General features: G+C 40.1%; 1 protein-coding gene across 1 annotated transcript; it reads right to left on the bottom strand.

The window, feature by feature from the left end:
- On the bottom strand, positions 1-27,720 carry LOC124595558 (28S ribosomal protein S14, mitochondrial). The gene is made up of 3 exons (XM_047134339.1): positions 27,565-27,720; positions 8,009-8,143; positions 1-275 (listed from the first exon to the last, which is right to left on the bottom strand). The coding sequence occupies exons 1-3, from the start codon at positions 27,637-27,639 to the stop codon at positions 93-95; spliced, it is 393 nt and encodes a 130-aa protein (XP_046990295.1). The 5' UTR covers positions 27,640-27,720; the 3' UTR covers positions 1-92.

Genomic DNA, 27,720 nt, shown 5'->3' with positions numbered 1-27,720 from the left:
TTTGGGAAAACACATTCTCTTTTATTGAATTTTTATCATAATTAATCACACTAACAACAGTACACTACATACAAAAATTACTGACACAAGCTTCACCACATCGCTCTCTGTACTCCAGATAACTTATTATAGTCTGCAAGATGTCGCCAGACAATTCTGCTTAAGCGCCATCTCTGTACGACACCACGTGGCCGGGAAGTAACAGCACACCGATTCACCAACCGAACTTTACTAGAGTCTCGTGGAAACGCTGCAATTTCTTTGTCTGCAATTTCCTGGAGGGAAAAAAAAGAATGTTATTTACTCTCTGAAAATTTATTCCTTGGAAAAGAAAGTTGACAAAATTTATCTTAAAAGTATTATTCCACACTGAAACAGATGGGGGGCAATGACGTGAGTGTATTTTTGTGTGTTGAATGATTAAATTGTCAATTAGAAATAAATCATAATATTTTGCCAACATTAACACACACACCTGCAATAACGAAAGAGAAAATTAATGGAGGACATGACTGCTGATCACTGGGCTAAAAAAGGATAACCAACTGCTCTGCAACACATTAAAATCTCCAGCCTAAAAGCTTAAGCTGGGGGTCTGGAAAACACACAAAAATTTGTTACCTGAAACAGAAGACAGGTTGCCATATGTATTTGGTTTTACCCATTTGTCAAAGCACAAAGTCACATTGTTAAAATGTGATTATAGTGATTTAAATGCTGGCAGGCAGAAAACAATCGGAGTTCCTCTTTCCTGGATATGAAGCTGTGAATTAACTGACAATGTCCTGTCAGAACAACTAAAATGAGGTATGCCACACGTGGGTGACACCAACTACCCACGTGACACTGAGCACAGTTTGTTCTTCCTTACCACCAATCTAGATCCAGTCAACAATTTGCAAGATGGTCACATTCCTTGTAGCCTTCACGGCTGTTACACTTACTTGTTAATTTCCCGAAACTCCCATGTTTCCTGGTCAGTTTCCAAACAGAATTTTATATATTTTTCAATCTGGTGCAGAAAGGAGCCCTTGTACACTCTGGGCAATTTTTCCTGGTGAGTACTTTGCATTTGTGGGGCACTCACTCAGGGAAACGGAGCTGTGAGAAATTTCTTCCCTCAATGATGCCTCAGCTAATGTAGTGAGAAAGAACAGTAAAAATATAGCATGCGTCAAGTTGCCCGGGGATACTGTGTCTCTAAATAAGATATACTTCTCAAATGTTCCATCTTCTAGCTTTATTATGAGGAACACCATTCTGTATGTAACTGATTTTCTAATATATTCTGATTATTCCTAGTTAGTATCTTTCAGTATAGGGTGAAATTGGTGATTGTTTTGTGACTTAAATTCGATTGTTGACATATAAACAAATATAAATTCTATACTAATTATAAACATTTGGAACACGAACTAATAGTATTCTTAAAGTATGTATTTGGATCCATTTGAAAACATGTTAGCAAAACAAGCCCTTCATTAATTCCAAAGTAATTAACAGTTTTGTCAAAAGTATTGTTTGCGTAACTATTTGTTAATTTCATGATTTAAACAAATAATTTTGCCTAACTCTTGCAGTAGAAGTAGCTATTATTGTGATGATATATAAGGGCCCAATTTTTGGTCACAAGACAGTCAGTCCACAGCCGAGTTTCAGACGAGGAACCTGTGTTCGTTAGAATGACAACAACGATCAACTTAACAGTGAAATAAGTGTTACACCAAGATGCTGTGTGTAAAAATAATGACAGTGACTGTTTCCATACGTACCTGATTATTCTTCAAGAACTGTGAACTTTGTGGTTAGCTTTTACTGCTCATAGATGTTCAACAAGAAACTATCGTAGCAGTGTGTGGAGTTTTGCCTGCTTATCGAAAGTTAAACAATAGTGTAATGTTGGGGGTTGTGCAAAGTGAAAATTAAAGTACTGTTAAACACAACAACGCATCTGTCGGCTATATGACTTACAGTAGTCAGTGTCGGAATCCACAACCCATTTTTTCAGCCAGTGTAGCAACGCAATAAGTTGACACTGAGGACAACAAACGAAATAAATAAAAATCAGATGGAACCGTCATACACTACTATACAAAATGGACAGCATGTGTCCGAAAACACTTTCCTGGGGCACACACCTGAAGTCAGTTCAACATCTGTCAACAACTTTCAATCCCTGATAATGTGCTTTGTACACCCTAACAAGAAATTCTCAATCCAGCCACAAATTTCACATCTCCCATGCAATCATACTTTTGATAAAATGAATGCGTGTAGTAATCAGCCAAATGCTTTTCAGAAATACAGACATACTAAATTACCTGAATAGTGAACAAAAATAGCAATATCAACTTTTGATTTTCTCGTTTCCACAATCTGCTATTACCTGCAATGCAAAAGTTGCAAAGTTTACTTGTTTAGAAAATATCATTCATATTTGTAAGTGTTGAAGGTCCTCCATTAGGCCTGATTATAACACTCAAATCATCAGCAAAGTAAACTATTTCTGCTTCTTGGATATATGATGGAAAATTTACAAAACGAACAAGAGCGAATCCAGCATCAATCCCTGTCATACACCAGTAGTGATTATCCCCTTTCTTAAGATGTTGTTTCATTTTGTAGACTTTCTGAGCATCTTAATGCAATACTGTGCATCCTTTTAGTTAGATAATATAAAAACCAGTTACCAGCAAGACATCTGCATAATATTTGAGTTTCTCTAAGAGAATATTATGTCACCAATTTGATTCCATCATTTTACATCTCGCGTAGGGATCATGAGAAAATAAGAGATTTTAGGTTGCATAGACAGGGTGGTCCATTGATAGTGACTGGGCCAAATGTCTCACGAAATAAGCATCAAACGAAAAAACTACAAAGAACAAAACTCGTCTAGCTTGAAGGGGAAAACCAGATGGCGCTATGGTGCTGCCATAGGTCAAATGCATATCAACTGTGTTTTTTTATATAGGAACCCCAATTTTTTATTACATATTCGTGTAGTACGTAAAGAAATATGAATGTTTTAGTTGGACCACTTTTTTTTTGTGATAGATGGCGCTGTAATAGTCACAAATGAATAAGTACGTGGTACCCACCTAACATTCCGCCAGTGCGGACGGTATTTGTTTCGTGATACATTATCCGTGTTAAAATGGACCGTTTACCAATTGCGGAAAAGGTCAATATCGTGTTGATGTATGGCGAATGTGATCAAAATGCCCAACGAGCGTGTGCTATGTATGCTGCTTGGTATCCTGAACGACATCATCCAAGTGTCCGGACCATTCACCGGATAGTTACGTTATTTAAGGAAACAGGAAGTGTTCAGTCACATGTGAAATGTCAACCACAACCTGCAACAAATGATGATGCCCAAGTAGGTGTTTTAGCTGCCGACGTGGCTAATCTGCACATCAGGCGCAGACAAATTGCGCTACAATCGGGAATCTCAAAAACATTGGTGTTGAGAATGCTACAGCAACATCAATTGCACCCGTATCATACTTCTATGCACCAGGAATTGCATGGTGACGACTCTGAACGTCGTGTACAGTTCTGCCACTGGGCACAAGAGAAATTATGGGGCAATGACATTTTTTGCATACGTTCTATTTAGCGACAAAGCATCATTCACCAACAGTGGTAATGTAAACCGGCATAATATGCACTATTGGGCAACTGAAAATCCACGATAGCTGCAACAAATGGAACATCAGCGACCTTGGCGGGTTAATGTATGGTGCGGCATTATGGGAGAAAGGATAACTGGCCCCCATTTTATCGATGGCAATCTAAATGGTGCAATGTATGCAGATTTCTTATGTAATGTTCTACCGATGTTACTAAAAGATGTTTCACTGCATGACATAATAGCGATGTAACTCCAACACGATGGATGTCCAGCACATAGCTCACATGCGGTTGAAGCAGTATTGAATAGCATATGTCATGACAAGTGGATTGGTCGTTGATTGGCCCGCACGTTCAATGGATCTGATGTCCCCGGATTTCTTTCTGTGGGGAAAGTTGAAGGATATTTGCTATCGTGATCCACCGACAACGCCTGACAACATGCGTCAGCGTATTGTCAATGCATGTGTGAACATTACGGAAGGCGAACTACTCGCTGTTGAGAGGAATGTTGTTACACGTATTGCCAAATGCATTGAGGTTGACGGACATCATTTTGAGCATTTATTGCACTAATGTGGTATTTACAGGTAATCATGCTGTAACAGCATGCATTCTCAGAAATGATAAGTTCACAAAGGTACATGTATCACACTGGAACAACCGAAATAAAATGTGCAAACGTACCTACGTTCTGTATTTTAATTTTAAAAAACCTACCTGTTACCAACTGTTCATCTAAAATTGAGCCATATGTTTGTGACTATTACAGTGCCATCCACCACAAAGGGAAAAAAGTGGTCCAACTAAAACATTCATATTTCTTTACGTACTACTTGAATATGTAATAAAAAATGGGGGTTCCTATTTAAAAAAAAAAAAAAAAAAAAAAAAAAAAAAAAAAAAAACCACACTATTGATATCCGTTTGACCTATGGCAGCGCCATTAGCGGGACAACCATACCACCATCTGGTTTCCCCCTTCAAGCTAGACAAGTTTCGTTGTTTGTAGTTTTTTCGTTTGACACTTATTTTGTGAGCTATTTGGCCCGGTCAAAATCAATGGACCACCCTGTATATGTATACAGATAGTTTTTTTTTTGTCTTTTTTTTTCTTTTACACGATACGCAAACAAAATGTGACAGAAAACTGCTGTTTTAGATACAAATACCCTCTGCCGTGCACTGTATAATGGCTTGTTTGTTGTATATATGCAGATGTAGATACCTGAGAAGCCTTTGTTGGGTCAGTTTTAATAGTAGCTACTGGTCCACAAAAGCCACTGGAAATCTTGGACTGTGTGATTCTCTACAGACCCCACGAGAAAATTAATTATTTGACACCAAAAGAGTACCACATATATCATAAATCCTATAACAATTTCATGATGGCAGGTATCTCAGATATTGTGAACAGTTTGATTTTACACCTCAGTGACCACAGTCTCATCGGGTCACAGCATACTGCAAGGTTCAGGTGTTTTTTAGTTACATCATGATCCCTGCTCTTCAAATCACAGAACATTTTGTTACTGTGAGTAACAAATGGTTGCTAAAATGTGTACACTCCGCAACAAAAGACAATGACAGTACCGCCCAGTCTACAGTTTTGGAATGCTACATTCAGTGAAAGTGAACCCAACCAGAAAACTGAGCCCCCAAGGTGATTGCCATTTAGCAACCCCAAGAGGCAAGAGTAGTTTACGGATTGCACACTTCAACTTGGACCCTGAGGAAAGGATGCCGCGATCAGCTCACTGCACATTGGCTGGTGAAACAAGGACCACCTCCTCCTCTCAGAGCAGTCAGCTTACAACCAGTAAATAATAATAATAATAAAGTGTGCCATCTGTATGTTACACTATGGATGCAGCAAGCAATATATCCTTGAAATGAACAGATGTTACTTGGCTGTATTAGTAGATGCTCTTAAATGTTGATGAGTAGCTAAGGGCAGTTGTGCTGGTCCTGATTGGTTTTGGAGCTTGGAGTTAAGATGAGACATACCAAATCATGTCAAAATTTTGGGAGTTGATCAGACCACAAGCACAAGACAAGAGGAAGGTGGAACGACATGAAAGTAAGCAAATAGAACAGTACACAGCAAATTCCTAATCTCTGACATGATTTCATTTCATCTTTGAGCTCCCAAACCAATATAAACTCTCTGGACAAAATATTAATCACCTCCTTACAAAGAGCACATTGAGCACTTTGGAGTGGTGTAGAACTGGTACTAGACAGTCGTGCGATTCTCCACACTGTAAGTCATGGCAATGAAGTGATGTGTATGTGCCAGTCGCTTGTATGGAATTGGTGCAGTAAGGTATGTCAATGTGGAGATGTGACAAAAATCACAGACAGGCACATGCCCATGATCACATTGTCAATGGGGTTGCCCAATCTGTTGGTGTATGAAAGCAGACCGTCTAATATGTCAACAACAAATGGTGCTTCCTGCAGCTATGTAACATGGTGTAAGAACAATGGTTGTAAAAAAAAATCCTTACTGACACAAACAGGAGACTTGTGTAATGCCTTTTCAATGACAATTGGTTTGAAATTTCACAAGAACTGCTGCTCTCAGTAAAAACAGGTACAACTCAACCCAGTTTCCAAGCAAACAATGCAAAGGAAACTGCATGCACAGGCCATCTAGAGTCAGGCACTCCACAAAAGGTTACTACTCACAGCAGCACATAAAGTTGCAGTCTTGAATGGGTCAAACACAACAGAAAGTGGACAGTAGCAGAATGGAGGCACGTAGTGTGGTCCAACTCTCCATTTCACCTCTTTTCAAAATCTACAAAGTGGTGAGTGCACTGTTGGCCCCAATTATGCATTTAAGCTGCAGTAGCTGAAGGATGTAGTACAGGCTGATAGTGGTTCTGTGATGTCCAGGGGGTGTTTTTCATTCCATAACTTGGGCCCACTCATTAAAATACTTTGAACATGAACCAGGATGTTTAATTCTACATTCTCAGGGACCATGTGTAGCCCTTTCTTCTACATCCCCATCCAAGTAATTCAAAAGATGAGTGAAGTAACCAGAGACGTACTCGACTTAAAAATACTGGTGGCATGGTATGAGGTACCACACAATTCTGTACCTCTGCAGTTACAGCAACTGTTTGGTCTTCTTTCTTGTATGATTTCAAGTTATGTTTTGTATTTTTAACCTATGATTGCTCCCTGTCATGCTTGTACCACATGTTTCTTTTTTATATGCAACTGCCTCTGAAAAGTAGGAATGCACTTGAGGATCCAAGATCTGATCAGTTGTTGGACAGTAACTCTTTCAAGAAGTATGTTCTATTTTTTATTCTCATTCTTCCAAACAGCCACATTTTGTGACCTGAGTAAAGGGCTTTTGATGTATCGGATAGAATTGTGATTTGGTATGGATGCTTCATGAAACAATGTTTTTAATCGGCATCTCAAGGTACTTTTTGTGGGCATGTACTTCTCAGCTGAAAAAAATATTTTTCAGATACAGTATCTGTGAGAACTGCAGTAGGGATATCAACAGCACAGTTGAGATGCCTGGAGTGAGCTAGCACTGACCAAGGCTTAGGAGGTAATGACTGCTCATCCTAAGAGCTTGGCTCTGGTAAATAATCAGTCACAACATTCCTCCACATAACCTGTTGCATTGTGGAAACTTATATAATGTTTATAGTTAGGACATTACAATCTAATCTCTTATGGTTCTCTGTGTCTTTTGTCCAAGATCTCCTAAAAGTGAAACTTGATAAGACTAAACTGATTAGACAAGCAGCGAATCCCAAATCTTTGACTTGACTTTGGATATTTCATTTCAACTCTGATCTTTTTCTGTCATTACTGCTGCAAACGGCATTCATGATTGAACAGGTCAGAGCAGTGAAACTAGCAGCTACTTTTCTTTTACCATTCTAAGATATCCACAACCATTCTACCCATAAAGAAAACTTGCATTATACTTTTAAGTGATGGCCTTTCACTCTAGAGTTAGCTTATTCATCATCATTCAAATGTCTTTAACTCTTTTGAACATTTTCCAGTAGAGTGATACTGTTCATTTTTGCCCACAATAATCAATAATCAATAAAGGATAGAAAACGAGAACATTATAAACTAATATTTGGGAGACACACAAGTAAGAAACTATGTAAATTAGTGTACTGAAATGAAACTAATACCTCAAAAATATCTTTCTTCCTACAAGTTAATAGGTTATCAAGAATTTTTCCAATATTTAGATATATCAGATTATAAACACAGAATCTTGAGAAACAATAATGATGGAATGTTTCGAGGTGAGAGACACACAATGGTGGAATATCTGACACACAGACCACTAAGGACACTTTAATTGTGTTGCAGTACTCACCCTAATTTCAACTGGAAGTATATCATTCTTACGCAAGGAGTTTATCCTAAGCCTTTCAACTGCATGTTCCTTTACACACTGCCTTCTTTTTACATCTCTTATCATCCAGCAATTTTGGTATTTATTTCGTTTTGGCTGAAAATGAATCAGAATTTAATGAAATGTACTGCACCATTTTTTTCGTTACCAAACTAAAACATAGGAATTTCTATATTGACAAAAACAGATTAATATACAATTTAAAAACCTGTAAACCAACTTAAAGTGTGTGGATACGAAACAAGAAAATTTGTTCTCTTCATGCTTCATAGTCTGTGTGCCTCAAACAAATAAACAAAAAAAGAAAATTCAGCTACAATCAGATACCTATTCTCAATGAACCGATATATCATTAATAACTACTTTGCTGTTTTAAGTGTTGCTGGAAGAAGTTGAAACAGAAGTATTAGAGGAAAGTGTGTAGTCAGTACAGGATGTAGAGGAAGTGGTGCTGACCTGGATGGTATATACATTTACGGATGTGTCTGTTCCTGCACAGATCATAAAGAAAATGGCAACTTGCACAAATATGTTCATGCCACTGTCAGGCCTCAAAGCATTATACTGATCAAAAACTCACAGATATGAATTCTCTAGAATAGCAGTAAACATCTTTCACAAATATGAAATTCCAAAAGGAAAATGTGTTTCAGTCAGTAAAAGGAAGTGCTAAATGAGCTTGTAGTAATATAAATTCATTTAGGACTTACTCTACTTTCTTTACTGAATGAAAAACATATGGCTTTTCAGTTTGATATCAAGTAAATTATTAATTCCATTCTTAACAGTTGCTTTTCCTCCTCAACATACACCTTGACTTGCATTACTGAATGTGATGGGATCTACATAACACGATGAATGAACAACTTAATTACAATAATTATGGAAGAAGGGATGTAGAAAACATATCAACAATGAATAAAATGGTTTCTTATTGCTATAGTGACCTGTTCCATCTCTCCCCATGTACTCTCCCAACAGAAAACAGCTGCTTTCAATTATAGCCATAGTCATCATTTTGCTAACAAGGGAACCTCCCCATCGCACCCCCCTCAGATTTAGTTATAAGTTGGCACAGTGGATAGGCCTTGAAAAACTGAACACAGATCAATTGAGAAAACAGGAAGAAGTTGTGTGGAACTGTGAAAAAATAAGCAAAATATACAAACTGAGTAGTTCATGGGAACATATGCAACATCAAGGACAATAGTATCGCAGGAGCGCCATGGTCTCGTAGTAACGTGAGCAGCTGCGGAACGAAAGGTCCTTGGTTCAAATCTTCCATTGAGTGAAAATTTTTATTTTTTATTTTCAGTTTATGTGACAAACTCTTATGTTTTCATCACTTTTTTGGGAGTGATTATCACATCCACAAGAAAACCTAAATCGGGCAAGGTAGAAGAATCGCCAAGTGTACAAGTTAGGTGGGTTGACAACATATTCCTGTCATGTGGTGCACATGCCGTCACCAGTGTCGTATAGAATATATCAGATGTGTTTTCCTGTGGAGGAATCGGTTGACGTATGACCTTGCGATCAAATGTTTTCGGTTCCCATTGGAGAGGCACGTCCTTTCGTCTACTAATCGCACGGTTTTGTGATGCGGTCGCAAAACAAAGACACTAAACTTATTACAGTGAACAGAGACGTCAATGAACGAACGGACAGATAATAACTATGCAAAAATAAATAAAGTAAAATTTTCACTCCAGGGAAGACTTGAACCAAGGACCTCTCGTTCTGCAGCTGCTCACGCTACCACGGGACCACGGCGCTCCTGAGCTCACATTGTGCACGATGTTGCCTATGTGGCCCATGGACTACTAAGTTTGTATATTTTGCTTATTTTTTCACAGTTCCACACAACTTCTTCCTGTTTTCTCAATTGATCTGTGTTCAGTTTATCAAGGCCTATCCACTGTGCCAACTTATAACTAAATCTGAGGGGGGTGCGATGGGGAGGTTCCCTTGTAAGAAAAGATTTTAATATATTCCATTGTACTTCACTTGCAACAAGAAATGATAAGCAACAATTTCTAGGCCACACAGTAAGAGCGACACAAGTGTACCAAAGATCAAACTGAAGCTGCTGAATTAATAAATACACTATCACTTTTAAGTGAAACAGGAGTAAGTGTGCCACTGGCTAACATTTTACATTCTCTGTAGTGTTGTATCAGATTTGGTGACAAATAATTTGATGTAGGACTCTACAGACTGCAAAACTTGAGAAAGCCATTAAACAAAAGCATGAAGAATTTGATAATCTTGTGGTCCAATAAAGCTAGTTACGTTATTGTTGTCAACACAGCAATACCATGACAGAGATTATGAATGGTTGTGTGAAAATGATTTGGTGATGCATTGTGTGTATTCCAGCTGATCATTAATGGTTGTGCGAAAATGATTTGGTGATGCATTGTGTGTATTCAAGCTAAATATGCTACTTTTAAACACCATATATAAATATTTTACAACTGTAGCACAATTATAATTTTTTATGACAGACACCAAGAAAGTTTTTTGTACTAAAAGGGCAACTTCCCTTGGCAATGCTTTATTTTTTACAGGGTTTTCTTTGCAAGTGTGCATGCCAGAAATACAGTACTAATTGTTTTTTTGAACTCCAAAATCAACGGGACACATATTTTGTCATTATTAAACAGATTGTCTCAGACTGCCAGGCGTTAAAATTGCAAAACGAGGAAGAATAGCAAATAAAGAAGGTTTGCTTACTGTGTGCAGAAGATGACTTAATTTACAGGTGATATGGGGTATATTTGGTACACAGAGCTGTCTCTGTGATCAAAAATGGCTCTAACCCAGCTGGACATCAGCTGAACTGAGAATGGAGACATGGTACATGTATGTCATTGCGCGCTGCTTATACTTTACGCCAAAGTTGCTCAATCGTAGTGGCTGGTGAGTAGTGGAGTGTCAGTCTTTTGAAACCCATGACCAGAAGTTTTCCAGGGGTGAGAAATCTGAAGAATGTGCATGCCAGGGCTGTAGACGAACCCCTTGTGTACCGAGGTAGGTGAGGGCAGCAGGGGCAACAAGTATTCTCGCTTTATCTTGTTGGAATATAATGTCACACATACCTTGAAGATAGGTCACAGCCACCAGTTTTAAAATGCCACTATGTAATGGCAGCACCAAATTATCAGCTAAGCAAACCAGAGGTAATAACATTATGCCTGATGCTTGGCCCACACAATGACTAAAACAGTGTGGTAACATTTTTTCCCCTCCACATATGAATATGTCCCACATGATACTGCATGCAGCACCACAACTTGCGAATAAAAATGATGTGGTACAACTGTTGTGTCCAGTGTTGTCATCTGGCACACCACTGTTGCTACACTGCTGTGTCAAGGACAGTAGCAACAACAGTCTCTGAGCTGACAGTTCACAGTGCTCCACAAGTTGCTGCATGTCAGAGCGGATCTCAGTCTTCCTGCAAACAAGCCCATTTCCTGACTCAAGCTAAGTGTTGTGATTGTACAACGCTGCAATGCAGAGCTAACAACATGTCTATATTCTCGGGGACCAGTTAGATGAGGCGACTGTGATGCTGCATGGTGCTGGTGTGGCCCTTTTGAATACCACAAGACAGGTCATGGGATCCCAACCAAAATGAGCAGCAGCACAGGGTAACAAGTTGCACCCTATAGAGCAAACTTTTCTCACGAGCAACCGACATCCAAATACAATTTCTAACTGAGAGACCCACCACATAATGTTTTCCTTAATTACTCCTACTGACTTTGCACAGCTGCGCTGGAATACCAGCCATCATTATATCCAACAAAACTGGTGTTCTATGGGTCTGAGTGTGGAATGGCAGACAGTGTTTGTTGGTAATGAGGATCACCCTGTGGCTAAACATGCCTTGGTGCACGACCAGCACATCTTGGCACAGTGTTACAGCGTCCGGGTTATCTGGATACTTCCCACTAACACCAACCTGTCAGAACTCCGGAGATGGGAACTTGCCCTTCAATATATCCTCTCTTCTCGTTATCCGCCAGGCCTCAACCTCCGCTAATTTCAAGTTGCCGCCGCTCATACCTCACCTGTCTTTCAACATCATCTTTGCCTCTGTACTTCCGCCTCGACTGACATCTCTGCCCAAACTCTTTGCCTTTACAAATGTCTGCTTGAGTCTGTGTATGTGCGGATGGATATGTGTGTGTGTGCGCGAGTGTATACCTGTCCTTTTTTCCCCCTAAGGTAAGTCTTTCCCCTCCTGGGATTGGAATGACTCCTTACCCTCTCCCTTAAAACCCACATCCTTTCGTCTTTCCCTCTCCTTCCCACTTTCCTGACGAAGCAACCATTGGTTGCGAAAGCTAGAATTTTGTGTGTATGTATGTGTTTGTTTGTGTTTCTATCGACCTGCCAGCGCTCTCATATGGTAAGTCACATCATCTTTGTTTTTATATATCTAAAAACTATGTTTGTGTTTGTTTGTGTGTCTGTCGACCTGCCAGCACTTTCACTTTCATTTGGTAAGTCACATCATCTTTGTTTTTAGATATATATTTCCTACGTGGAATGTTTCCCTCTATTATAACCATATCATCTTTGTTTTTAAATATATTTTTCCCGCGTGGAATGTTTCCCTCTATTATATTCATACCATTAATTTGAACCCAACAATCACGTTTGTTATTGTCACTGTTGCATTTCGAAATCTTTTCTGTCGCCTTATTTTCTCTTTCTGTTTTTGCCAGTAGGTTCACTTTGTATTCACCTTCTCCTTTTTACCGTAATCTACTATACAATTTTATCCCGCCTATATATACTCAATAATACGTAACCCACTTCCAAACCATAACCAAAAAAAAATTATTTTTTTTTCCCCACTTTCAACACTACCGCCGCTATAAAATCCACCGTTTCTAGTTCACAAACAGTTCCTTTCACCTATTAAACAACCATTTCGGCTAGTTCTAATAACTTTCGCTTTATTTCCATTTCTGTTTTTTCACACATCATTGATCATTTTTAGCCGCTTCCCACAGGTTTTAACGTCATTATTTCTTCGTCAGACAATTGTTAGCCTCATTCTCATAATCTGTCACCACAAAACCACTCCTTTTAATACATTTACACGTAGTTTTTTCGAAATTTTCCCAAATTTCTCCACCCTTTAACGTGTTTTGGCGGCAACACAACCACCTAACCTTTATGCACATCGTTGTCTACCATCCCAAGTTCACCACAGGATCAACACAGCCCAGCTTTAACCAACACTTTTTCGCCTTTTTTCACACCAGATCTCCAGTCGCTTTCTGGTTCACCTTTATCTCTCCCCATATATATATTTTTTTCATTTTCATTTCAGCCTCATGTTACACTTTCCACCTTCTAATACCATGTCGCCCTCACAACACCCCCACAACGACCCCATTAAGTTTTATTTACATTTCCTCCGCAAACATGCCTTCGCCCTAGCCAGATTACGCTCCCATATTTTATTTTCTCAGGCTTGTCTGACATTTGGCATTACCCCCAAAGGCCTCACACTTAAAAGTTCCCATCTCTGGCTGCAACCCTTCTTTCCATCAGTCCCTATACCAGTTCCAAACTGAACAATCCATTGCCCTCAACCCACCTAATCCTTCACCTACACATCAACTCAGCCAATGAACACACCCGTCAACTCCTATCCTTAATAAAAGTCCTCAATCTTTCCTCTCCTGCATCCACACCGGCTGTTCGAAGCATCCTCCTACAGGCCAACCGCAAATTAGAACAGCATGCCACCCTCCACCTCAAAAAATTATCCAATCTCCTGGTTTCCCACCTCCGCAAAGGCAACTCACTCACCCTTCCCAACCTTTCCAGCAAACCTCAACCTCCTCTCATTGCACACAAACCCAGTCTCTCCCATCTACTCAATCTCCCACTTCCAGCTCCACTCCCTCCAAAACCTCAAAATTCCAATCAACGCAATCTGGAACCACAACACCCCAATTGAGTAGTTAACCTTTCCTCCAAACCTCTCTCCCAGTCCAAAACCTCTGTCCTATCCAAAGGCCTCACCTTCAGCCCCACTCCCAGATTCAACCAAACAGCCCTAGTCAAAGATTTACTGTCCTACACTCATACTCTCTGCTGGAAATATCACTTTGCCACGAAGAAAAATGATCCTAATCCTACTCCTAATGATCCAACTCCCCAAGACACTATCCAAATTGAACCCTGCCTGGAACAATTCCGTCCTCCGTCACAGCGGGACCCACCTCCTCTTCCTCAAAATCACCCTCTCCAAACCTTCCAGGAATTTCTGACTTCCAGCCTTGCTTCTCAATCCTTCTTAAAAAACCTTAATCCTACTCCCAACATCACCACTGCTGAAGCCCAAGCTATCCGTGATCTGAAGGCTGACCGATCCATCGTCATTCTTCCGGCGGACAAGGGTTCCATGACCATGGTACTTGATCGTCGGGAGTATGTGGCTGAGGGACTGCGTCAGCTTTCAGACAACACCACATACAAAGTTTGCCAAGGTAATCCCATTCCTGATGTCCAGGCGCCATCAACCTCCTGACTCCGCCGACACCCCGCACCCCTACCTTCTACCTTCTTCCTAAAATTCACAAACCCAATCATCCCGGCCGCCCCATTGTAGCTGGTTACCAAGCCCCCACAGAACGTATCTCTGCCTACGTAGATCAACACCTTCAACCCATTACATGCAGTCTCCCATCCTTCATCAAAGACACCAACCACTTTCTCGAACGCCTGGAATCCTTACCCAATCTATTACCCCCCAGAAACCATCCTTGTAACCATTGATGCCACTTCCTTATACACAAATATTCCACACGTCCAGGGCCTCGCTGCGATGGAGCACTTCCTTTTACGCCGATCACCTGCCACCCTACCTAAAACCTCTTTCCTCATTACCTTAGCCAGCTTCATCCTGACCCACAACTTCTTCACTTTTGAAGGCCAGACATACCAACAATTAAAGGGAACAGCCATGGGTACCAGGATGGCCCTCTCGTACGCCAACCTATTCATGGGTCACTTAGAGGAAGCCTTCTTGGTTACCCAGGCCTGCCAACCCAAAGTTTGGTACAGATTTATAGATGACATCTTCATGATCTGGACTCACAGTGAAGAACTACTCCAGAATTTCCTCTCCAACCTCAACTCCTTTGGTTCCATCAGATTCACCTGGTCCTACTCCAAATCCCATACCACTTTCCTTGACATTGACCTCCATCTGTCCAATGGCCAGCTTCACACGTCCGTCCACATCAAACCCACCAACAAGCAACAGTACCTCCATTATGACAGCTGCCACCCATTCCACATCAACAGTCCCTTCCCTACAGCCTAGGTCTTCGTGGCAAATGAATCCGCTCCAGTCCGGAATCCCTGAACCATTACACCAACAACCTGAAAACAGCTTTCACATCCCGCAACTACCCTCCCAACCTGGTACAGAAGCATATAACCAGAGCCACTTCCTCATACCCTCAAACCCAGAACCTCCCACAGAAGAACCACAAAAGTGCCCCACTTGTGACAGGATACTTTCCGGGACTGGATCAGACTCTGAATGTGGCTCTCCAGCAGGGATACGACTTCGTCAAATCCTGCCCTGAAATGAGATCCATCCTTCATGAAATCCTCCCCACTCCACCAAGAGTGTCTTTCCGCCGTCCACCTAACCTTCGTAACCTCTTGGTTCATCCCTATGAAATCCCCAAACCACCTTCCTTACCCTCTGGCTCCTACCCTTGTAACCGCCCCCGGTGTAAAACCTGTCCAATGCACCCTCCCACCACCACCTACTCCAGTCCTGTAACCCGGAAGGTGTACACGATCAAAGGCAGAACCACGTGTGAAAGCACTCACGTGATTTACCAACTGACCTGCCTACACTGTGAAGCTTTCTATGTGGGAATGACCAGCAACAAACTGTCCATTCGCATGAATGGACACAGGCAGACAGTGATTGTTGGTAATGAGGATCACCCTGTGGCTAAACATGCCTTGGTGCACGGCCAGCACATCTTGGCACAGTGTTACACCGTCCGGGTTATCTGGATACTTCCCACTAACACCAACCTGTCAGAACTCCGGAGATGGGAACTTGCCCTTCAGTATATCCTCTCTTCTCAATATCCGCCAGGCCTCAACCTCCGCTAATTTCAAGTTGCCGCCGCTCATACCTCACCTGTCTTTCAACATCATCTTTGCCTCTGTACTTCCGCCTCGACTGACATCTCTGCCCAAACTCTTTGCCTTTACAAATGTCTGCTTGTGTCTGTGTATGTGCGTATAGATATGTGTGTGTGTGTGTGTGTGTGTGTGTGTGCGAGTGTATACCTGTCCTTTTTTCCCCCTAAGGTAAGTCTTTCCCCTCCTGGGATTGGAATGACTCCTTACCCTCTCCCTTAAAACCCACATCCTTTCATCTTTGCCTCTCCTTCCCTCTTTCCTGACGAAGCAACCATTGGTTGCGAAAGCTAGAATTTTGTGTGTATGTATGTGTTTGTTTGTGTTTCTATCGACCTGCCAGCACTTTCGTATGGTAAGTCACATCATCTTTGTTTTTAAATATATAGATCCCTTAATTTGTTAGATAGGTTAGTGAATTTAAAAAGAGAAAGGGATAGACTGAAGTTAGATACAGCGAGAGTTGGTGAGGAGCTGTGGCAGGAAGAACAGGACTTCTGGTCGAGTCAGTAGAACATTGAAATATAAAATCAAGTAGGAGTAATGCAAAAGTAGATCTAATAATGAATAACAAAACAGGAGTGCAGATAGGCTAATATTAACAACAGAGTGAATGCACTATAATAACTAAGAAAGGTATGATGCAAACATCCACCACCTTACTACAAGTTTATATGCCGACTAACTCCGCAGATGATAAAGAAGTCAAAAAAATATACGAGGAGATAAAAGAAATTGCTCAGATAGTTAAGGGAGGCAAACTTAATTGTGACGGGTGGCTGGAATTCAAAGTAGGAACAACAAGAAAAGGAAATACAATGGGAGAACAAGGACTGGGGGAAAGGAATGAAAAGGGAAGCAGCATGGTAGAAGTTGGGACAGACCACAATTTAATGATTGCCAACAGTTGCTTGAAGAATCAAGAAAGAAAGTTGTATATGTGGAAGAGACCTGGAGACACTGGAACCTTTCTAACAGATATATAATGATGAGCTACAGAATTTGAAACCAGATTTTAAAGTACAAAAGATTTCCACTAGTATATGTGGATAATGACCACAACTTATTAACTGCACATTAGAGCTGAAGTAATTGGAAGAATGGTTGGAAATTAAGGAGAGGGGACTGGATATGTAGAAACGATCAGAAACTGTTGATAATTTCAATGAAGCATTAGGCAGCAATGGACTGAGATGGGAGAGAGGAATACAGTAGAAGACAAATGGGTAGCTTTGACAGACGAAATAGTGAAGGCAGACACCGTTGGGTGGCTTGCGGAGTATAAATGTAGATGTAGATGATCAAATAAGGAAAAAGGCAAGCACTCATTGAAATCCTTAGATAACACATGAGGCATTAAGTTTAACTGCTGAATGCAGAAAATATAAAAATGAAGCAGGCAAAAGGACTGCAGAGAACTAAAAACTGAGAATGGCAGTAAGTGTAGAAATGTTCTAAGTGCAAAATAAGATAGAAAGACTAGGGTTTACTGTCCAGTTGATATCAATGAAGAGGAAAATGTCCACACAGGAGTGTTATAGAGAACAAATGCAAGGGTGGAGGAACATTAGTGACTAGGGGAAAGACACATGCAGCCTATCGAAAAACTACAAAAAAAACCTTTGGAGAAAAGAGAAGCAACTGCATGAATGTCAAGAGATCAGATGCTAAGCCACTGATAACTAAAGATGGGAAGAAGAATAAGATGAAGATGAGATGGTAAGTATGATATTGCTGAAGACATTAAAAGAGCACTGAAAGATCTATGTTGAAAGAAACTTGGCTCCTGGAGTGGATGACATTCCCTCAGAATTACTGAGATTCTTGGGACAGCCAGCCATTACAAAGGTATTCCACCTAGTGCACAGGATGTGTGGAACAGGTGTAAAATCCTCATACTTCAAGAAGAACCTAATAAATCCCATTCCAAAAAAGGCAGGTGCTGACAGCTGTGAATTGGTCTATTACAGAACTATCAGTTTAATATGTTGTCATTGCAAAATACCGACACAAATATTTTACAGAAGAATGGAATAAACTGGTAGGGGCTAACCTTGGCTAACATCAATTTGGGTCTTAGAAAACATGATAATATTAATAATATGCAAGGCAATACTGACTTTACAATTTATCTTAAAAGTAGGTTAAGAAAGGGAAACCTACACTTATAAATTTGCAGACTTACAGAAAGCAGATTTGGCTGAAATTTAGTGCACCAATGCTACCACATGTGGAATTCTTATTTACAAAGTGCACAGTCCTAAAGCATCAACTGCACACAGACCAGAGCAGCATCGCGAAACGGCATCAATAAGGTGCTGGCCTGCTCTCGCTAATGAAAAGAGTGGGCAGTACCACACCTCCTGGAAGACAGCGTTCAGTGACCCTACCTCAACGCTGATTTAACCATCCGCCTATTGTTGGTTGGCCCTGCTCAGTCGCAGACATCGACTGCATCAGCACTTTGAGTATTAAGAAGACAATACTTAGCTTGTGTTGTGCGAGCAGTAATACTGAACAGTAATTGCTTGTAGGAGGCACAAGCGCCACCTCAAGATATATTTATTTTCTTTTTAGAAAATAAATTAGTGCAATAATTTGAAAGTTTAATGTAAAGACCATTTTTGGATTCCTGCCGCGGGCCATCGCAACTTCTCGCCTTCCTTTTTTGCGTCAGTGCTGACTCCCACAGTAGCTAACAGAACAAGAATTATCAGATTCCCCTGAGAATTATTTCCAGAATTGTAGCTCATGAAAGAAGGTGGTACGACTCAGAAAATGCAATGCGCATCTGGCAATTAATCTTCAAAGTCAATTTCAGAGCTTAATGACTTACGAACTATTCCTCACAGTCCAGTGAAATTTTTACCACCTAGTAACATCTACTTAGGGAACACAATAAATCAAAACACCAACATGTTTCTGAGGGAAAACAAAAAATGTCAAAATGTGGTTAAAAAAAAGGTAAGAAAATACATATTGTAGGTGCCCCCATGTAAAATACATTTCACCCAGGAAGGGGATAATACTTTTTGTAATAAGCCTGATGTTGGCTAAATACACAAAACACATCATGTCCACATCTTTCACACTTACTGAGTTACATGCAATGAAAATAAAGAAAATTGAAAAATCACTGGAAAAACGTGTTAGCACAAAAGGGACGTGATATCCAAGCCAAATTTCATACACTGCATAAGTAGCCCATAATATAACATTATTAAAATTTCACCATGTCATTGCAAGGCATTTGTGTACAATGAACGGTGACAGAGATGTACTTTGTTTTAACATGATTTACCAATTAATAATGATGATGCAGACAGCTGTGGTCTCCTTTATCTGATGAGATTCATTTCTTGTTTCAGATAAAGCTGCAGCAAGTATTAAGGATCATTTGGCAACTGAAAATTAAACAATGGAGGTTTTCAGGGAGAGGAAGAAGCATTGTGAGGAAGGAAGAACAAAGGATACCTGTGAGCATCACAGGTTACTCATGCTTTCAAGATTCTAGTTCAAACTGGTCAATGCTGTTGTGGTAAAGGCGATATGGAGGCAGATGAGTATGCTGGTGATGCTTTTGTTCATACATGTTGCAGTGTTGGTGAAGCACAATAATCTGAATATCATAAAACAACATATGGAACTAAATGTGGCATTTGCTTTGTACATGATCTGGGTGAATCAGACCAAGATTTGCTGCTACAGAGATCTGGGATGCACATTACAGGTGCGAGAAGTACAGATTCAGGGAACATGAGTTTTGTTATCATCATATGAAGGTGTTTCTGGATATGTATTCTTTCCTACAAAGAAGTTGTTTTGACCCATTTCGGATCCGTAAGAAGACAGTGAAATGTAGCCTTCGAGAAGTTGAACTCACACGAAACCAGGACAAATGTTATTGTACAAGTGTGTGACACTACTAAAAATTGAAGAATATTCTGATAATGTACACGATAGTAACAAAGAATGTCAGCTCCCTTACACCACAGCAGCTGAGCAATTAAATATTTCCGCAACCGCTGTTGGTTTGTCTTCCATGAAGACACAGAGTTTTGAAAAATGAGACAGATTCAGTTATGGCAGAAGAAAACTACAAGAAGCTGAAATGAAAACGAAACACAAAATGGCAAAGAGACTAATGGTGAAAGATGAATAACTATCTGTTCCAAAGTGCAGATGAGCGGACTGTTTGGTTATAATTAAAGGTTCATGCACAAAATGTGTCTTCACAGTGTGTCTGACCCTGGATTCAGAAGCAAAATTAGCAACATATAACCAACTGTGTGTGTGTGTGTGTGTGTGTGTGTGCGTGCGTGCGTGCGTGTGTGTGTGTGTGTGTGTGTGTGTGTGTGTGTGTGTGTGTGTGTGTGTGGGCGCGCGTGTTTTAGTCCATATCAGGTCTACCACAAAAAAAATATTATCCCCTTCCTGAATGAGTTATATTTAGCATGATGGGAACCAACAACGCCTCCCAGGGGACACCGCCTTATTGCAGGCATCTTCAGAGAGAGAATATTACGGAAATTCAACAGAAGCCTCGGAAACTGTGTGGAATACATGCATCCCAACTCCAGCAAAGGAAACGGATGAAGGCTCGGACAGCAGCATCATGGAATGTGAGGACAATGAAATTTTAAGCTTCAAATATGTTGTAGAGCTAAAGGAAATAAGATGGTAAGGGAAGGGGAAGATAGATAAACCTGCAGTACTCATTGGTGTATAGTGGACACAAGAAAGAACAGGCCAACCTGGAACAGGATTTATAACAACCAGGTACATTAGGAAAAGCCTATTAGAATTTGAACCCATAAATTAAAGAATGTGCAGACTCAGACTAAGAGGGAAATTTAGGAATATATCAATAGTGGATGCACATTCACCAACAGAGGAAAAAGATGATATAATTAAAGAATAGTTCTATTAAGACTTGGAGAAAGTATGCTGCGCAGTACCTAAATATGAACTGATGCTAGTAATAGATGTTAATCCAAAAATAGGGAAGAATGAACATCCATATGGAGTTTCTGGGAAAATTCCATAAATAGAGAAAACAGTGAGAATGGAGACTTACTGTGCCAACTCGCAAGAAATAATACGATTATTATTTGGACCTGCTTCCCACACAAAAGGATCCATCTGGGTATTTGGAAGTCTGCAGTCAATGGAGCAGTCAATCAGATTGACCATATTTTAGGGACTGCATGCCACTTCACATCAGTTATGGATGTACGGAGCTGTAGACGACCAAACTGTGACTCAGACCACTTTGTGGTAAACTCAGTCTTGAGAGAGAAACTGTCACCAACAAATGGCAACACAATAGGAAAGGTGATGAAATGGAATAATAAGTTACTGAAAATCATTGATGAAGTAAAAAAAATACCGAGTAACTCTAAGCAGAAAGTTGAGCAATGAAGATATTGCTGTAGGAATAGATGAAAGGTGGAGCAGGATTGAAAAAGCCATTACAGATGCTGCAGAAGAAGTAATAGGAATAAGAAGAAACAGCGAACCCAGAGATGGTTTGACGGGGATTGCAGGTCAGCAATAGAGGAAAAGAACAGGGTAAGAACAAAGTGCTACAGAGAGAAACCAGAAATAATGAGGAACAATATTGAGAATTAAGGAGAAGAGCTAACAGACTGTGCAAGAGAAAGAAAAGAGAGTGGACTAAGAAGAAATCCCAAGAACTAGATGAGTTAAAGGAAAATAGTGAAATAAGAAACTTCTATCATGCTGTAGGCAAAATAAAGAATATATTATAGCCAAAAATAATGGCATGTTCCAGTAAAGTTGGGAAAATGATAAGGGAGGAAGAACAGATAGCGGAAAGATGGGCAGAGTATTTCAAAGACACATTAAGTACCAGCCTAGAAGATGAATAGAGACCTGCACAGGATGAAAAAGTGGAGCTGGAAGTAGACAATTATGCCCATGAGGCAAGAAAGCCAATGCTACAAGAGGTCTCCCAGGCTGTGCACAAGTCAAAAAACAGTCGAGCCCCTGGGGAAGACAGCATAATTCCTGAATTAATAAAAACTGGTGGCGAGGCTGTAACAAAGGAACTGCACACATTAATAACAGACAAATGGGAAACAGAACCTAGGCCAGATAATTGAAAAACTGGAATAATAATCCCTATTTATAAGAAAGGGGACAAAACAGCATGTGGAAATGTCAGATATATAACACTCCTAAGCACAGCTTATAAAATCTCAACAAGTATATTAAACAAAAGGATACAAAAGTGTGCAAAAGACATACTAGAGGAACATCAGTGTGGCTTTCGACCTGACAGAGGAAATGATGGAAAAGTTCTATGAATATGATATAGTTCTGCATTTCCTATTCACTGACTTCAAACAAGCCTTTGACAGCGTAAACCGGCAAGAACTACACAGAGTACTGGAAAAAGTGCTATAAGTGCTACACTAATAAGGCTAATCAGAATGACAATGACAGAGAGAAGAGCAAAAGTAAAGGTCCTTGACAGAAAAAGCGAAAGCTTTGACTTTAATAGAGGCGTGAAGCAAGGTGATAGTCTCTCCATTGTCCTATTCAATATAGCTCTGCATAGTGTTGTAGGCCTAAATAAAATCAACAAAAAGAGGCACACTATACTGGGAAGAAATATCAATACACTGCAAAAAACATACCAGGCAATGGGCACAGAAGCCTTAAAAGTTGACCTCATAGTAAATGAAAACAAAACAAAATGGTAATGTCATAATCTGAGGCCAGAAGAACCACTAAAGACCTAAACATCAATGGGAAATGCTTCAAAGGGGTGTCCTCTTTTAATTACTTGGGAGACCTAATAATAGATGATAACAGTATTGGAAAGGCTATAAGGGAAAGAATACAAGGAGGAAACAGCTTACTTTGCAAATATGCAACTTTTCAGAAGTATCCTTGTTACAAGAAAAACAAAACTGCTAATATATAACTCCCTAGTCTGCCCAGTTATCACATGCGGGTCAGAGGTATGGATGTTGACAGAATGTGATAAAAATGCACCAAGAACTTTTGAGCAGAAAATACTATGCAAAATCTTTGGTCCAAGAAGGGAGGAAGAAGGCTGGTGAAAACACTACAAAGCCGAATTATAAGTGTCAATGCAAAGTAGGGTCATAGTAAAATTTGTGAAATCACTCCGAATATGATGGCTAGGACACATGGAGAGAATGGCAGAGGATAGAATTCCAAAGAAAATGATGAAAGGTGTGATCCATTCAGCTAAGCAAACAGGGAGACCCGGAAGAAGATGGACTGATGACACAATATGGGAATCTGATGGGTGGAAACGAGCAGCAAATAACTTAGAAATGTGGAGGAAGATTGTTGAAGAAGCCAAGGCTCACAAAGGGCTGTAGCACTACTGAGGAAGAAGAAGAATAAGAAGAACAGGGGGAAATATGGAAGCATCCGATCACGCTCGTCTGCTTTGACCCATGACGTCACAAATATGGCAGAAACGACCATACACTACGATTCCTATATGGCGCATATAAAGTCGGTACGTACACATCATGAGGACGAAAATACATCGAAAAAGAAAAACACACACTTTCCACAAAAAGCCTAATGACACTAACGGGACAAGCGCGGGAAATGGGGTGTTTTTGGGTGGGGGTAAACTAAATATAAACAAATTTAGACATCCACCCCCATACAAAACCACACAAAACGACGAAAAAAACCGACATCACAAAACTCCCCAAATACCACTAAACACAATATCATCTGGAATCGGACACTTCCCTTGACCTATACAGGGTGTTACAAAAAGGTACTGCCAAACTTTCAGGAAACATCCCTCACATACAAACAAAGAAAAGTTGTTTTGTGGACATGTGTCCAGAAACGCTTAATTTCCATGTTAGAGCTCATTTTAGTTTCGTCCACCAACGCTCAATGGAGCACGTTATCATGATTTCATACGGGATACTCTACCTGTGCTGCTAGAACATGTGCCTCCACAAGTACGACACAACATGTGGTTCATGCGCAATGGAGCTCCTGCACATTTCAGTCGAAGTGTTCGTACGCTTCTCAACAACAGATTCGGTGACCAATGGATTGGTAGAGGCGGACCAATTCCATGGCCTCCACGCTCTCCTCACCTCAACCCTCTTGACTTTCATTTATGGGGGCATTTGAAAGCTCTTGTCTATGCAACCCCAGTACCAAATGTAGAGACTCTTCGTGCTTGTATTGTGGACGGCTGTGATAAAATACGCCAGTCTCCAGGGCTGCATCAGCGCATCAGGGATTCCATGCGACAGAGTGTGGATGCATGTATCCTCACTAACGGAGGACATTTTGAACATTTCCTGTAACAAAGTGCTTGAAGTCACACTGATACGTTCTGTTGCTGTGTGTTTCCATTCCATGATTAATGTGATTTGAAGAGAAGCAATAAAATGAGCTCTAACATGGAAAGTAAGCGTTTCCGGATACATGTCCACATTACATATTTTCTTTCTTTGTGTGTGAGGAATGTTTCCTGAAAGTTTGGCCGTACCTTTTTGTAACACCCTGTATACCTCAACAGCAGCTCCCGATCCCATAAATTAGGATCAAACACTTCCCTTGGCCTATATAGCACAAAAACATCTCCCGATACCAATACCAACATACACAGCCACACGTTGGGATCAAACACTTCCCTTGACCTGCGCACTGTTAATTTTATCCGTCATATCCATTCCTGAACAAAAACAACAACCGATTAATTTTACTAAAATTACTACACGATCTACAGCGAACAACACTAAATTAACCTTCACACAAAATCGTTAACTCACTGAAACGAATTCCACTACAAACACAGCCGACACTCAAACAATTCTGGATAATGAGTAAAAGCAAACTGAGCCCATTACACCACACAAACGAAAACCCTGAACATACCACCAGAGAGCACAACAAACCGCAACACGACGACATCTACAAACACGCCGCACTCACAAGCCAAACTCCGCGCGTTCATGACGTCACACACGACAACACCCGTATGTCACGGGTCAAAGCCGACGCGTGGGATCAGACACTTCTGTCGACCCGAAAAGGGAACCTACAATATGTATCTTTTAAGAAGTTGCATTTTTTACAACATTTGGACATTTTTTATTTTCCCTCAGAAGCCTGTTGGTATTTTGATACATTGTGTTCCCTAAGTAGATGTTACTAGGTGATAAAAATTTCACTGCACTGTGAGGAATAGCTCCTAAGTTATTATGGCCTGAAGTTGGCTTTGATGATTAATTGCCAAAAGTGTATTGCATTTTCTGGGTTACACTGCCTTGTTTCACAAACTATAAATCTGGAACTAATTCTCAGGGGAACCTAATACTTTGTACATAAGCATTCCACACACGGTAGCATTGGTGTGCTAAATTTCAGACAAATCTGAGACTACAAGCTGGAGCCCCTGGTTGAATTGACATGGAATGACTCTTTTGACAATACTGACTCGACTGCAGTCTTTCAAATTCCGACAGTAGTACGGATAAATTACAGTGAGCGAAAAGTTATCCCCAAATTTTACACAAATCACACTGCAGTTATGTAAAGGGATAAGAAATGGAAATATCACCTGAGGAGGAAATGAGACAGGGGCGTAGCATCTCCTCAATTTTATTCAAATACGTATGTTGAGTAACCTGTACAGAAAACCAGGTAGCATTTCTCGAATGAGAGTCAAATTTAAGGTTTGCCAATGAAATTTTTATTTTTTCAGAGTCGAAAAAGGACCTGGAAGAACAGGTGACATAAGGTTATATGATAAACATCAACAAAAGCAAAACAAGAGTAATGAAATAGTGTTGAATTAAACCAGGCAATGATGAGGGAAATACATTAGAAACTGACTTACAGTAGTAGATGAGTTTTGCTATGTGGGCAACAAAATAACTGATAATGGTTCAAGTAGAGAGGATATCATATTCAGACTGGCAAGAAACGTGTGTCTGAAAAAGAGAAACTTGTTACCACTGAATATAAATTTAAGTTTTACAGAGTCTCTTCTGGAAGTGTATGACTGAAGCACTGCCTTATACAAGAAGTTAAATGTAGATGGCACACAGTACAGACAAAGAAGAGCATCGAAGGTTTTGAACTGTGGAGCTACAGAAGAATATTGAAGATTAGATGGGATAATGTAATTGTACTTCATCATGCATCAAATTGGAAAAAAAACTTTTTATCATAACCTGACTAAAAGAAGGGATAAACTCAACCTGATGCACCAATTTGGTAATGGAGTGCAGTGGCAAAATGAGGGTGTGGCAGCTGGGACAAATGCACTATTTACTGTTTCTGTAGGTGCAAAGTTTAGTTAAGGGTGAAGAAAATAAGGAAGTGTAAATGCAAAGAGGTGGGAAAGTGAAGACAAAGGGCCAAGAAGAAGTTTGAAATAAACTGGTTCTCTCGTTCAACGAAATGTACAAAAAGTTCGGATTTCTTTGCAACACAAGAGAGCGGCACTATGATTTTGACATGGGCTTGGGCAACTAAAGCTGGCTCAACAAACTTGATCTTAGTAGTGGTAGGAGGCAGAAAACCATAATTCAGATGGATTGATTGAACAATTTACAGCATCAAAAGCACAATAAGGATTTTTACTTTCTTTAAGTTAATCATTAATGCATTCCAAAATTGGGAAAGTTTTTATCATTTTTCAACGTTACTCTGAAGCGCTTTTCATTTACATAGCACAAGTTAAACTTTTTTTATCGATTTTAACTTCAATAAAAACGAGTTTTCTTTTCCTTTGGGATTGAATAGTTTTTGTTCCTGTATAGTGCTGAAATTTAGTTAAAATGTAGTGGATGACAGGAAGGGATGTGTGACGATTGGATAAATGCATCCTAGGTCGGCACGCTACAAGTAGGGGGGATATTACAATGGTAATAGTGTGTCACGACCCGCGTTAAATAGCGTTGGTACGAGTTTGTCTGCGTGCCCTTTAAGTGAAAATGGTGAAACCCATCTGAGAGTAATAAAACACACTAAGGCACACTAGGTGGTTTTTCTTTCCAAAACAAACAGCGATGGTATAGATACATGTTGCTGTATCACGATGAACAAGATGTCGAGGAGGTATTATCACACTCTAACACAATGACATAAGAATGAATTCATTTCAGATTCAATTTACTTGAACCACCAATTTTTTCTGTCAATGGACTTAGAGAGAAAACTTCTTACTTATAGTTCCATTATAACCTGGATTATTGTCATACTTCTCAATACTTTCGCTAACGTGTAAATGATTTCCTGAATGTTAAACTTGATGTATTTACCCCAGATTTATAGCTGTCAAACAAACTGTTCGCAATTCGAAATAATGCGGTTCCCACTCTATTCAAATTAGCCATATTTCACGCACATCGCTCACTGATGTGCAAAGATACTTCATCCATGTCGTTGTAGTCTTTCCCAGGCAATGAAAAGTTGCA

Source organism: Schistocerca americana, chromosome 2 (assembly GCF_021461395.2).
Source record: "Schistocerca americana isolate TAMUIC-IGC-003095 chromosome 2, iqSchAmer2.1, whole genome shotgun sequence".
Lineage (NCBI taxonomy): Eukaryota > Metazoa > Arthropoda > Insecta > Orthoptera > Acrididae > Schistocerca > Schistocerca americana.
Note: the sequence above shows the minus strand (reverse complement) of the source record. Positions and strands in the feature narration are given on the sequence as shown.